The following is a 13,310-nucleotide window of genomic DNA, read 5'->3' as shown; positions in this document are numbered from 1 at the left end:
ATTTAACGTCTATATAAATCAATGAGAGCTTTTCGAAGGGATCTCTTTGATTGTCAAATTATTTTGATCAAGAGCCATTTTTTTAGGCTCAGAACCTTCAAAAGAAGCCATATTTTCAAGATCAGAAGAATTTCGAACATTTAAATTCAACAATTCCCTTTGTAATTCCCTTTTCTGTAAGAATCTAATAACACCACAGATAAATCCAGTAACAATGGTTGTTGCAATCATTGCATAACAACCTTTTTTAAAACTAGGTACAGTAGTTGCCGCATAGAATAATAAAGACCACCAAGCATTAACAGCACCACTAAACATATTCATTGAGGCTAAAACTATAGCACGTTCTTGTAAATCATTCTGACAAACTAAATTAGCCCATGCAAAAAAAGTTGCTTGACCACTATAAGAGACGCCTGCAATGTATTGAGCAACAAACATAACAGCATCTGAATGAGGGTTTGCCAAAATCATGATTGAAGAGATAATCAACACTATTGAAATGAAAATACCAATATGCCAATGATATTTCCCACCAGTATGATCAACATATAAGGCAGAAGCAAAAGTTGAAATTATCCCCACGCCATAAATACCCATTGGGAAATGATTTCTATCAGGGATCGAATAACCAAAATATTTTAACCAAAGGGCAAATAAAGTATTTGTACAAAAAGATTCATTTTCACCACCAAATACCCATAATAAACTGAATAAATACCAATGCCATCTTCCCAAGACCCTTTTGAAAACTGACCAACCAAATTTTGTTTCAATATGAGGTTTATGAACACGTAATTTTGCCAACTCAATCTCTTCTTTTGAAAAATAAAAAGCCTTACAAGTATCTGGAGTATCTGGGAAAAAGATAAATCCAAAAATCATAACAGGCATGGTTATGATGAAATCAATAATGAATAACCAACGCCAACCCGCTAAACCTCTAAAACCATCCATGTTTGTATGTATAGCAGATTGCATAAAAGAACTGAATAATGAACCTAATAACCCAGAACTTGTGAAAATGGCACTTCTTTTAGTTAATTCTGAAGATTTGATTTTCCCAGTTATTGGATCAATAGTATCTTGAGAATTATACCAAGACCCCAAAATCAAATGGGAGCCAGAAAATGTTGAACTTTCAAATAATGCTTGGAAGAACCTAATAACACAAATTTCTTTATAGTTTTTCACTTTATATAAACCTAAAGTCAACAACCCCCATGATAATAAACAAAAAGTTAACCAATATCTTGGTTGAACCTTCAACAATATTAAATTGTTTGGAATCATACCAACAATGTAACCTACCGTGAAGACGGTATTCACAATATTATACTCATTTCCATGCATTTTCAAATCTTCTTGCATCCCACTAACATAAGCATTTGCTAAATTTGAACGATCTAAATAATTAACCCAATAGTTGAAACAGACAAAAGTCAGCACAAAGCAATCAATTTTGAAGAGGAGTTTAGCCTCTTTTGGGTCTTGTGGAGGTTCACCCCATAAGAAGTTTCTAATCTTTTTAGGGATAGTTAAAAGTGACATTTGTGCTTCTTTTTTTTGGATTGGATTGTAGTTCGAGAAGACCTAATAAAAACTCGAGTAAACTTGTTGAATTTATACTAGCAAAAGGATAGTATGATTTTGATCTAGATAACAGGTGGCACTAGTGATGAATATTTGCTTATCAGCACATTTTTGGAGGTGTATCTCCAAAATAAATGTGTGTTTTCAGTATACTAATTCAAAATCTCGTATAGATAAGTTTTTTTTTTTTACAGAAATCTCGGATTTGTAGATTCTTTTGGAAATTTGCTTATCCTTTGGGGGAAAAATGGTGGTTTTTGTTGAAATATTATGGTGATGTTTAATTATATCCACCTCTTGTTATTCCTAAGCTATTCTATGAAGAATTCTCTTTCTAATGGTGTGCTTATTGTTCTAGTTCAAGGGTCTTTGTTGCGTGTCCCTGTGACTGTCCCTGTGATCAAAATGTGACAAACTGAGCAGTATTTAAACACAAAGTGCTATCTTATCTTATCTCGTGGAGTTATGCCCTGTTTAGGCAGTCGCCTGTTTGATAAGACGGTGCTGGGTTTCCATTGAGGGTATAGCTATGGGTATAAAAGATTACAACTTCACTATTTGTATGAAGAATAGAATTTACAATCCATTAACCATCATGACAATCTCCAACTATAAGGAAATCGCAGCTCAGAAACTAGCCAAAAGGGACTCTTCCTTCAAGAAAGAATGGCTTATCCCTCAAGATCAATTACCATCATCATCACAAGTCAAGGATGTTTTGAAATTTCCTATTGAATCTGGATTTCTAACACCTCTTGAAATTGAAATCACTGAATCAAATGCCCTTGAGATCCTAGCCAATATCAAATCCAAAAGATGGACTTCATTCCAAGTTGCTAGCGCTTTTGGCCATAGAGCCACCATTGCTCATCAGTTGGTCAATTGTCTAAGTGAGGTGTTCTTCGATGAAGGTTTACAGATGGCTCAGGAACTAGATGAATACTATGCTAAAACTGGTGAATTGAAAGGTCCGCTTCATGGATTACCAATCTCTCTAAAGGATAATTTAAACATCAAGGGGCATCAAACTACTATTGGATTTGTTGGATTCATCAACAATCCTATCCAGTTTGAACAAGATGCGGTCCTGGTGGAGATGTTGCGTTCAATGGGTGCTGTTTTCTACGTGAAGACAAATGTCCCAGTTGCCATGATGATGCCTGAATCTATCAACCACATATATGGCAATACTGTTAACCCTTTCAATAGGGATTTGACATGTGGTGGTTCGAGTGGTGGTGAAGCTGCATTGATAGCATTGAAAGGTTCACCTTTGGGTGTTGGAAGTGATATTGGTGGTAGTTTACGTATTCCAAGTTCTTTCCAGAATTTGTTTAACTTGAAGGCAAGTTCAGGGAGATTCCCAACTTATGGGGCAAGATCAGGATTACCTGGGTTGGAAAGTGTTTTGAGTGTTAATGGTCCAATGTCAACGAGCTTAGATACTTTGGAGCTATACAGTAAATGTGTTGTTGATGGTGAACCTTGGTTAAAAGATGGTAAAGTTGTTGAAATTCCATGGAGACAAGTGGAACTTCCTTCAAAGTTAACATTTGCTGTATGTTTTAGTGATGGGGTTGTTAAACCAACACCACCAGTGACAAGAGCTTTAAAACACACAATTGCAAAGCTTTTAGAACAAGGGCATGAAATAATTGAATGGGAACCAAAAGATCATGAAAGATTAGCAAACATTATAACTGAATTTTTCCTTAGTGATGGAGGTGAATATTGTAAAAAAGTTGCTAAATTAACAGGAGAACCATTTTTCCCATATATGGAGATGTATAATACATCAAAAGAGTTGGGAGTTTCGAAACTATGGGAATTACATGCAGAAAGAACATCTTTACAGAAGCAATATCTTGATCGTTGGAATGATACAGCAAAGAAAACAAGATCTGGTAAGCCAATTGATGGGATAATATTGCCAGTGACGCCATATCCAACTGCAGAGAATGGTAAGTTTAAATATGTTGGGTATACTTCAGTTTTCAATGCATTGGATTATTCAGCTGGAGTTGTTCCAATAACTAGAGCAGATAAAGATCTTGATTTAAAAGATGAAGATTATAAACCTGTTAATGATCTTGATAAAGAGACTTTTAATGATTATGATGCTGAAAAGAATCATGGTGGTGCAGTTGCTTTACAAATTGTTGGTAGAAGATTTCAAGAAGAGAAGGTTTTGAAGATGATGAAGGTTATTGCAGGAGCTGTTGATACTGAGCACTATTGGAAGTGAATAGTTTAAACATTTCATAAATTCATATACGCCTATAAAAAGAAACCCACTAATAAATTAAATCAAAAATAAATGTAAAGTTTAACCCCTATGTTTTGAAATTATACGATCAATAACATCTATTGGATAACCTGGTCCATGTTCATGGCAAACTTCTAAACCTTTAATTTCTTGTATTATATCATCAATTTCTAAATTTGGATCATCTTTTGAGTTTAAATATTCCCAAACTTGAGTTATTGTTAATGTTTTTCCATTATTATCATTATCAAGTTTCTCTTTTTTAGGCAAGTTTTGAGATTGATGAAATTCACTTGATGGGAAGGAAAATAATTCATTATTTGAATTATTTAAAGGAACAAGGTTTGAACCATTTTGTAATAATAGTTTATTTTCAGTTGATATAACAACATTTTGTTTTTTCAACTCTTCCAATTGTTTTAATAATGAAGATTTATCATATTCACTCTTGTTTAATTTATCCTCTAGTTCCTTTAGTTTCAATTCTTTACGTTCTCTAAAAGCTCTTTGGGCAGCTCTGTTTTGAGCTTTTCTTCTATTTGCCAATTCTTTTTCACTTAAGTTATGGTCTGCAGTAGTATCGTTCTTTTGAATTTCATTATTTAAAAAATTTATATCATTTGATGTAAATGGAACATTATTTAAAATAGTAGAGGGGGAGGATTTGTCTGAACTGTTTGTTTGTGAAGAAGATGAGTTATTGTTGATGTTACCGGTGGCACTTGCAGTGTTGTTTATGAATTCATTAAACTGTTGAGTATTGTTATTGAATAGTGTATTCTCATCTAGTAACCCACCAACTTCATTTTTGATGGTGTACTGCTGGTTTTCTGGCTGGTTCTGGATGAGCTGTGACTGGAACCAAGTGTCGTTGGGAGTTGCCTGCTGGTAGTTGTTGAAATCGTATTGACTCATGATGTCGTTGACCTTGTAGTTGATATTGATGATGTTGTTGATGTTGTTCTTGATGTTGATGATGATGAATTCAATTGAAAAAGGAATGGCAAAACACCCAGACACCAATTTACATTGCTTAGTCATTGCTTAGTCACACTTTCACCAAGACAAAGAGACAAAAACAATTTGAACTGCTGCAACCAAATGACTACGACTATAACCAATTACAACTACAATTACACTAGAACCAACTGAAATAAACTGAGAATAGAGAGCACATCCCACTGCCCACTGCCACCCCTGATATGCCACACCACAGCTGATAAGCCAAAATGTCAGACGTCTACAACCAGAGTGTCAATGACCTCACCTTTTACACTTATCGTCAAGTGAGGGCGTTCCACATCCTGGAAATATCTGCTAGTGTGCTGAGTGTTGTGACTGGGCTGATTGCAATACTGCTATGGATAAGGATGGACCCTTCAAGAAGAGTTATATTCAGGTTACAACTACTATTGACCCTGATAATTAGTGATTTCTTCAAGGCCTTATTTATCCTTTGTTTTAGTTGCATCAGGTTAGGTTCTTTCCATCAAATTGTTAAAATGGCTCTAGATACTCATAGATTCTGTGATGGTTGGGGTTACCTAAGAGAAGTTGCCACCATTTATGCTGATTTAACTATATTGGCTTTAACTTTCCATAATTCTATAATGATTTTAAGACCGCAATTTTCCAAAATTCACCCTAAAACTCCATTTAATTTCAAAAAATTGATGAAAAGATGTTGGTTATATTTCTTGTGGAAGATTGAATTTAAGCAGATATTCCATAAAAATGAAGATGATATCGTTTATGTTAATGAAGGAGGTGTTTACCCCATAAGATGGTTTATTGTCTTATTTGCAGTCATAATTGCATTCACTTTCCCTGCTTTAATATTTGTTCATGATGGTCATTATCAATATAATTTCTCTTGTTCAGCTCCTCAAATTCCTGTTTGGAAAGGTTTATTATCAAGTTGGATCATTAGATATATTAATTTGGTGACAATAGCTATAGTTTATTCAACTATAATCATTTATCTCATCATCTATTTCAAGAAAATTGAAAAGACTAAAAGAACATTATACAATGATTCAAATAATGATAACAACAACAACGTTTCAAATGTTACAAACACTTTACAAAAAGAATTAATGACATTGACATCAGAAAATAACTCTAAAAGGAGACAAGCAATAATGAGAGAATTGAAAACTTTTGCAATTTATCCAATTGGATATTGGGTAATATGGTTAACACCCACCATTTCACAAATCCATAACTATGTGGATAATGATGATCCTGAACCATTCGTATTATTAGTATTTGTGGCGTTCATGGTTCCATTAAGTTGTACAGTGGATTGTATCATCTTTTTTGTCCGTGAAAAACCATGGAATTGTACAACAAGTGCCATCACCAAAAGGGCAAACTTGAATAACATGATGGATCAAGATCAATTCAAACCGTCTTATTATACAAGTGTGGAGAATACATCACCTCCTCATGGACATCCACATCCTGCTGCCTCATTACAACATCGTCATACCCGTGCATCGATTCCAAATCAATTGGGATTCATCCAAGCTCCAGAAATTGTGGATTTTAATGATAATTTGGATCCGCAAGACAAATTTAGAGAAAATTCAATGGCTTCCTCGAATTTATCCTCAAATTTTAAAACTTTGGTTGGTTCGAAAAGACCAAGTGTTGTTGCACCAAATTTGTCATCTGTACAGGATATGGATGGGGATTATAGTGTTCATGATAGTTCAACAACTAATGCGGCCTCAAGTCATGATGATGATGAGGAAGTGGAGGAGGAGGAAAATAGTGTTGATATGATTGATTTTTTGAGAGGGTATTGAAAAAAGAAAAGACAAGAAGAAACAAAAAAAGAAGAGGTACTTCTGATTTATTTAATTTGATTTGTGGCGTTGTATGTTTGTTTTCCAATATTTATAGTTTGAAGTTGTGATTTTTTAATAATGAAGTTGTTGTATTATAGTGTGAGTTTATTTATTGGTTTATAATGTTGGTTGGTTTACATTTATTTATTTAGAAAGGTTTAAATTTGATTCAGGATGTAGAAAGGGCTGTAACATCTACTTTCGATATCTTTCAATATCGATTACACCATGATAGATCATCATGATATTATTATAATCTCGCAGCTTAATGTCGCTGGGGTAATCATATTACAGGAGGATATATTTGATACAACTAGTACTGTCACGTAAAGTTATACTGATCTTGTCGTTCAAATCTCAACCACTAATTTCCACTCTATCTTCCCCATCATCACTTTCAACTGTACATATCAAAGCATCACCACAATCACGGCTTTTAGCGTCTTTGAATCGAAGAACAAAGCTTAAAACCTCATTTGAACTTGATGGCTTGTTTGGTATCAATCATGAACTTATATCAATTTGATCTCTTGAGTCTTGATGGATTCATTTGAAGAAGGCATGTACTATTTGACGGCCTGTGTATGTATAGCAGATCACCAATTGTTGATCAAACAATAAAACAGGCACACAATTGTGAGATTCGAGGAAAACTTAATCTAGAATCTGAATTAGTGAACTCTGACCTCAAAAGCCATATACCATATATACGAACACTACACTTGCAATATATTCATTATCTCTTCCCTTCTTCACTATTTAATTGATTCAGTTCTTCTTTTCTATGTGCCTTTTTGCGGCTTTCAATATCAAACATTTGCGGACATATGATGCACAGCAACACGCTCACCGCTCATCTCTACGGAAAAACAAAAACCACAAAAATCGTGCAGAGTGGCATGAAACGTTTGTTTACAAATTGCAACATTCCAAAGTCTTTTCAACGTCGAATCAACGTCCAATCAACCGTATGGACTTTGTTGATTCAGTAGAACATCAAGGTGTAATTGGTTGTATTAATCGATGATGCACCAGCTTGTTGAATATTGAATCAAATGACTTCATCATAGACCCAAGTATATGGGGCTCTTCAAAGTTGATCAAATTCAACTTTATTTTGGTCTGTTTTGATTTTGAGCAGGGACTTTAAATGCCGAACCAAACATCGAAATCAAAACATAGAGATCCAAAAAGAGGCCTCTTCAAACCATTCGATCGATTAAATACCATGAGATCACTTGTAGTCTGAGCTTTTGGAGAAATACACCTTGGTAGGTTCACGGCCGATGCCACTAGACTAGTGTAGTAGTCAATGAATTCAGCCAATAATATATCAATAGATCACTTACACTTGATCAGCTCTACGGCATATCTAATCTAATCGTTAAAGCGTTTCTTAAATATTTTCGTTATACACAAAATCACCCATTATAAAATCACGTTGCAAAAAATCAACAGAACTGAAAGAAAGAAGGAAAATCAAAATAAACCAAAAATGAACACAAAAAAAACTAAACAAAACTGTACATCATAAAACTGAATACCTAATGAATTGAAAATATCCACCACAACTTTCTCCTTCACCATAAATGAACTTTAATACTAATCTTTGGTTGATCCAATGCTGAATGTAAATCAAACTCATCACTTAATGGAGAGAAATAATTCTTTGAAGAATTTTTATAATATAGTTTAATCAAATTAACATCACATTCTAATCTTTTAGATATTGAATTTCTCAAATCTTGTAATTTTAAACTCTTGTTAAATCTAATTGCAAAGATATCATCATTATGGAAAACTTTAATCTTGATATAGTCTGCACTTGATGTTGTAATATTTGATGAAACTGATACATTTCTCTTGTTAACAAATTTCTCTCTTGAGTTTCTATTATTAAATAACGGTTCTGTTGGTGTGGACATCCAATTATCTTCAAAACTAAATGATGGTCTTGTAGCTAAACTTGATGAACTATGGTTGTTATTATTCACACTTGAATTGGATCTATCTCTAAATGTAGCAGATGATGGGGTATTTGGTGAAGACCATATCTTTGGGGAATTTAATGGAGAATCAATTGGTGAATTGGATGATATTATTGATGAATTTTTAGATAACATGCTATTTGGGGGTAATTCTGGAACTGGTAATGGTGGTGTAACTGATGTTTGAATACTTAATGATGGTTTTTTGTGGGATGATGATGAGCCGGATTTGTTGTTAATCACTGATGTTGGCATAGGGTTTAATAATGATTCAATGCCTTCGTTGGAAATTGGGTCTTTAGAATCTGATTCTAAATCTCCTAGTCTTGGTAAACACCATTCACTCAAGATTTTGAAATAATCTAATTTATGTTTGTTTTGAACAATCTTGAAAATATAAACATTTAATGATTGACATCTTTGAAGTAAAATTGATGATAAAGTTTCAAGATCCGGTCTTGGGATTGGATCAGGTAAAGCTGGTAATTTGGCAATACAAGCATCTTGTTGTTCTTCTGATGAATAATTGCTTCTAATAGCATCCACTATAGAGCAATGTAACTTATAAAAATCTTGATAATATCTGCAAAGATGTCTTTTTTTACCATCATTCAGTTCAACATCCACTCTATACCAATATCTCCCATTATGACAAGAAACATTTCTCACTAATCCTGAAATTGGTAGTATTGTTTCTAAAATAGCTGATGATTTGGAAATGATTGAAGTTGGTGAACTTGGTCTTGATGAAGTTGAAGTGGATTGGAATGAAAAATGTTGTTCTTGATCAGAACTAATTGAAGTGTCAACTGATGAACATTTGGTATTGGCTTTAACAGGTTCTTCAACTTCTTGAGATGATGCTAACCATTTGGAATTCAGCTTCACATCTGATTGTTCATTTTTATTTAATCGAACAATTCTAACATAACTTGCAGGTATTAAACCAGGTGGGGAAATTCTTCCAATTGGTTTTACTAGTATCCAACCATTACCTTTTCTTTCAATTAGTTTTAATGCTTCACCAACACCAACACTTAATTCATTCGTGTGTTCAGCTTTGAAATCAAACTTTGTTATTAATATCACTGTACTTGATGCAGGTGTACTTCTTGGGGTTGCTGATGATGATGATAATGATGAGGATGAATTCTTTCTTGATGATGAAGGTAATGGGGGAGTTGGTGGAATATAGTTATTGTCGAGCAGCTGAGAGTTATGATCCATTGTATCGTTATCAACAAGTTGTTGTGGTTCAGAAATCTTGAGACTCTTGGTTGACTTTGATTTTTTCAAAGAGGTATTGAAATTTTTAAACATTTTGGAATATAATTGCTGATTTACTTTTCAAGTGAATTCAATTCCTTTATATACCACGACAAATACTTGAGTATTAAAGTGTGTGAAATGTTGATCAGTTTAGAAAAATCTTTTTCGTGCTTTGGTATGTTGAAAAAAAAACACGGTATGGGACTGAGACACAAGTGTCGATGGGATATGACAATAGAAAACAGGCACGGTTTATTTCTGAAGATTCAACTTTTGCACAATTATTTGATGAGTGAAATGAACGTAAAGGTCTTCTTTATTATGAGGCAGAGCAGTTGGGAATTGTAAGGTGGGTTGTTTACTTTATTTAAATGATAACACTCATAAAAAGTTTGACCTGGTTTTTTGTTGTTTTTTGCTGAATGGAATGTTATGATTGTGCTTTCTTTTTCATCGATCGTATCTAAAACCATGCAGTGACGCATGCTTGTACGTCCTAACAAACACCCAATTAGGAAGGTCGTTGTATTGGTTTTGGCGGTGAGTCGCGGTGGAGAGATGCATGGTCTCCGTTTTGGGCGCGCAAGATCCCAAATTTAAAGACAGTTGCCCTCAACAACAATTGAGAAACTTTTAAATCCCATGTGCAGTGGTGAAGAAATCCGCAGAAACTATGCAGTACATAAATAATGATAAGTTGGTTCATACAAGTTCCAACTTTATGGAACAGAGATACATGATGGTTCGACTTGCCCACTGAAAACCATAGGTTTCTATGCCTTTGTAAAGTGTGAAGTTACAAGTTGTAAAATGCCGATTTTTAGTGAGGTCGCGCTGGCGCACCGTGTATTAAATATTAATTTTTCAACCTGGTCAAAAGTTGGAAGAATAATATTTGATCCTTGCAAAAGTTATAGATCAAAACATATAATTCCGTCTTTGGCAAAGAACTATCTTCTTTGGGGTTTCATGGGACCTATCTTCAATGCTACGATGGACCTATTCTCATGGTACACAGGACTTGTACGTTGATCCTCAAGACCATGAAAATGGCTCGCAGAAAACAACAATTGAAAAACATCTGGTTTCTACGTTCAATTTATCACAGCATCACAGCTTTTTTCAAGTTTCAACGTGATGATTATAGGTGAAAGGGATTTCGTCTGTGTACAAATTGAAGTGATCTTTTGCAATTCCATACCGACGGCTCATGTCTTCGTTTCATTCAAACATGTCAAAGTTGACTCTATGTGTAGATTAGATTCTGATTCTCAACAATTAAAGCTTGAAAGAAGTTGAAACGGCATAAACTGAAAAGTACAATCCTCCAGCTGGCTCGGTTAAGTCTAGTGCCTACCGTGAATTCCAACTTTGAGTCTTGACTCTTGAGTCTTGACTCTTCTTCTATACCACTTGGAGACGCAAAACCTCTAATAATTCGAGCAGAGAAGGTACCTGAGTCCTAGGTTATTGACTGATTTGCACAAGTTGTATGTGTACATACCATAGCACAGCTTCAAATTCCACAGCTTCTACTGCATTGTTTATTGTTTTCATGGCTACACATTGTTTACACCAATGATGTTCTCTCACCTTTAGGCTTTTGTCTCACGTTTAAACCGTTCTGCAGTGTAAACATACAAAAAAATTCATTTAAAGTTTATTCGTTTGGAAAATGGAAGCTTGGGATTTCACCATGGAAGCATATTAAAGTTCAAAATGTCAACTTGATTCTTTCTCTGCTTTGAATTTTAATATCCAAACATGAAGTATATGTATGTCAAGTTTCAACATATAATTAATAATCTTCAGGAACCCCATACGCTTTTCATTTCCATACTCTTCATACAGCTTTATTCACCATCAATAACAGCTATATAATCTTCATAACTGACATTGTTCAATATCAGTCTTGCCAGTATCATTCACAAGTCAGTAATTTGGGCAATTGGTCAATGCTGATCTTCTCGTTCTTTCTTCTTCTCTCTAGTTTAAAGCGAAATTGGCTAAATTCTGTCCCATTAATTTGAGATGCTTTTCGGTTTGTTGTCATATCTGGCCAATTGGCTTGAGCATCCACGGTAAAATTGTTACCAGTTCCTTTCTTGGGGTCATAGGGATTGTTCAACAATAACATTTTCCATTAGGAATGCTCAAAACATAACGGCCTGCAAATGATGAATGCCATCTCTTACTTCTCTTTGTTAGTCCATATATTCAACACCAGCACCCATGGATATTCAGCTTCAAATTCACGAGAAATAACAATGCCCACAGCACTCAATGACACTTGTTGTTATTGTACCTCACTCATTCAATCATAAAGATAGTTCTTCTATAAAACCAACTTGACCAACTCATATTTTCCCAATTTTAAAAACGTATTAACCAAGCGATAGAATATGAAGCCTCTAACACAATCATAGGGATACTTGATACGTCAATAAACGAAACGACGTTTCCACTTTCTCTTTGAATTGAGTCAAAGCTCAGGGTTTTGTCTAACTGTTTCAAAAACCTTTTTCTAGAAGCTAACGCTCATGTATTACCTAAAAGATTATTTGTAGTAGACCATCAGTTGGCTCAACAGTATTAAAGTTTAAGTTGAAGTGTTTAGTTTTAAAAAAACTTCTTTCTGCGGATGTAAAAAGTAACAATTTTTGAGAGCCCCAAGATGTTCAGCTTCAAACGCCTTATTTGATGAGCTGTCCAGATTATTGACCTCCATATATTTGGGAGCAGAAGGACTATCACAGGAACCACCAACGAACAAAAACCTTGTAGCAGTTGAAAGAAATATATTCACATTCTAGCGTACGTAACGATCAGAGTAAATCTTGATGGATATCTGCGAGCTTTGAAGTGAAAGTGTGATCTTTTATAGCGTACCAGCAGTAGCCTTTCATCTAAACTAGAGGCATATCTTGAGAGGACCAGTCAGTTGATCTGAAATAATGAATCAAAATGATGATTTCTACAATTTCGCGAATTTTCAAAGTATGCTGTGGCCCCTTGTCAAAAGATTTATGGTTTCCATGGTTACCGATTCTGGTCAAGTTGAGATTTTGGTAAACAAAAAAAAACAAAACAAAAAAACGATATATATCCACAAATCACAACCACGTCAACCACGTTAACGACGCGACAACTAGCAAAAGGGCCAGATCATACACCACATATCCACCATAACTCTACATTATTCACTCGCTAGGTTCATCACATCCCTTCTTTCATGTCTCAAGACAATTATTACAAACGCTTGAGGAGCGACAACATCCCTCTTTCACAATTGGATTTGAATCAAGTACACAATGTTTCCAATATTCCACAGCTATCCTCTGG

The 13,310-nt window shown here is 34.6% G+C and overlaps 5 protein-coding genes across 5 annotated transcripts; 2 read left to right on the top strand and 3 right to left on the bottom strand.

Annotated features, from left to right (window-relative positions):
• Positions 1-18: 18 nt before the first annotated feature.
• WICANDRAFT_76314 (uncharacterized protein) lies at positions 19-1,551 on the bottom strand (the record flags this gene model as incomplete). The annotated part of the gene is made up of 1 exon (XM_019184362.1): positions 19-1,551. One exon carries the CDS (start codon positions 1,549-1,551, stop codon positions 19-21), a length of 1,533 nt encoding a protein of 510 aa, XP_019041344.1.
• A 637-nt stretch (positions 1,552-2,188) lies between these two features.
• Positions 2,189-3,838, top strand: WICANDRAFT_76313 (uncharacterized protein; the record flags this gene model as incomplete). Its single annotated transcript, XM_019184361.1, has 1 exon — positions 2,189-3,838. One exon carries the CDS (start codon positions 2,189-2,191, stop codon positions 3,836-3,838), a length of 1,650 nt encoding a protein of 549 aa, XP_019041343.1.
• Positions 3,839-3,919: 81 nt separating this feature from the next.
• On the bottom strand, positions 3,920-4,774 carry WICANDRAFT_60199 (bZIP transcription factor; the record flags this gene model as incomplete). Its single annotated transcript, XM_019182954.1, has 1 exon — positions 3,920-4,774. One exon carries the CDS (start codon positions 4,772-4,774, stop codon positions 3,920-3,922), a length of 855 nt encoding a protein of 284 aa, XP_019041342.1.
• A 314-nt stretch (positions 4,775-5,088) lies between these two features.
• WICANDRAFT_82242 (uncharacterized protein) lies at positions 5,089-6,669 on the top strand (the record flags this gene model as incomplete). Its single annotated transcript, XM_019185358.1, has 1 exon — positions 5,089-6,669. The coding sequence occupies one exon, from the start codon at positions 5,089-5,091 to the stop codon at positions 6,667-6,669; it is 1,581 nt and encodes a 526-aa protein (XP_019041341.1).
• A 1,148-nt stretch (positions 6,670-7,817) lies between these two features.
• WICANDRAFT_66430 (uncharacterized protein) lies at positions 7,818-10,019 on the bottom strand (the record flags this gene model as incomplete). Its single annotated transcript, XM_019184039.1, has 1 exon — positions 7,818-10,019. One exon carries the CDS (start codon positions 10,017-10,019, stop codon positions 8,292-8,294), a length of 1,728 nt encoding a protein of 575 aa, XP_019041340.1. The 3' UTR covers positions 7,818-8,291.
• Positions 10,020-13,310: the final 3,291 nt, after the last annotated feature.

The sequence above is a fragment of the Wickerhamomyces anomalus genome (genome assembly GCF_001661255.1).
Source record: "Wickerhamomyces anomalus NRRL Y-366-8 unplaced genomic scaffold WICANscaffold_1, whole genome shotgun sequence".
NCBI lineage: Eukaryota > Fungi > Ascomycota > Saccharomycetes > Phaffomycetales > Wickerhamomycetaceae > Hansenula > Hansenula anomala.
The sequence above is the reverse complement of the archived record's forward strand: the minus strand, read 5'-3'. Positions and strand labels throughout refer to the sequence as shown.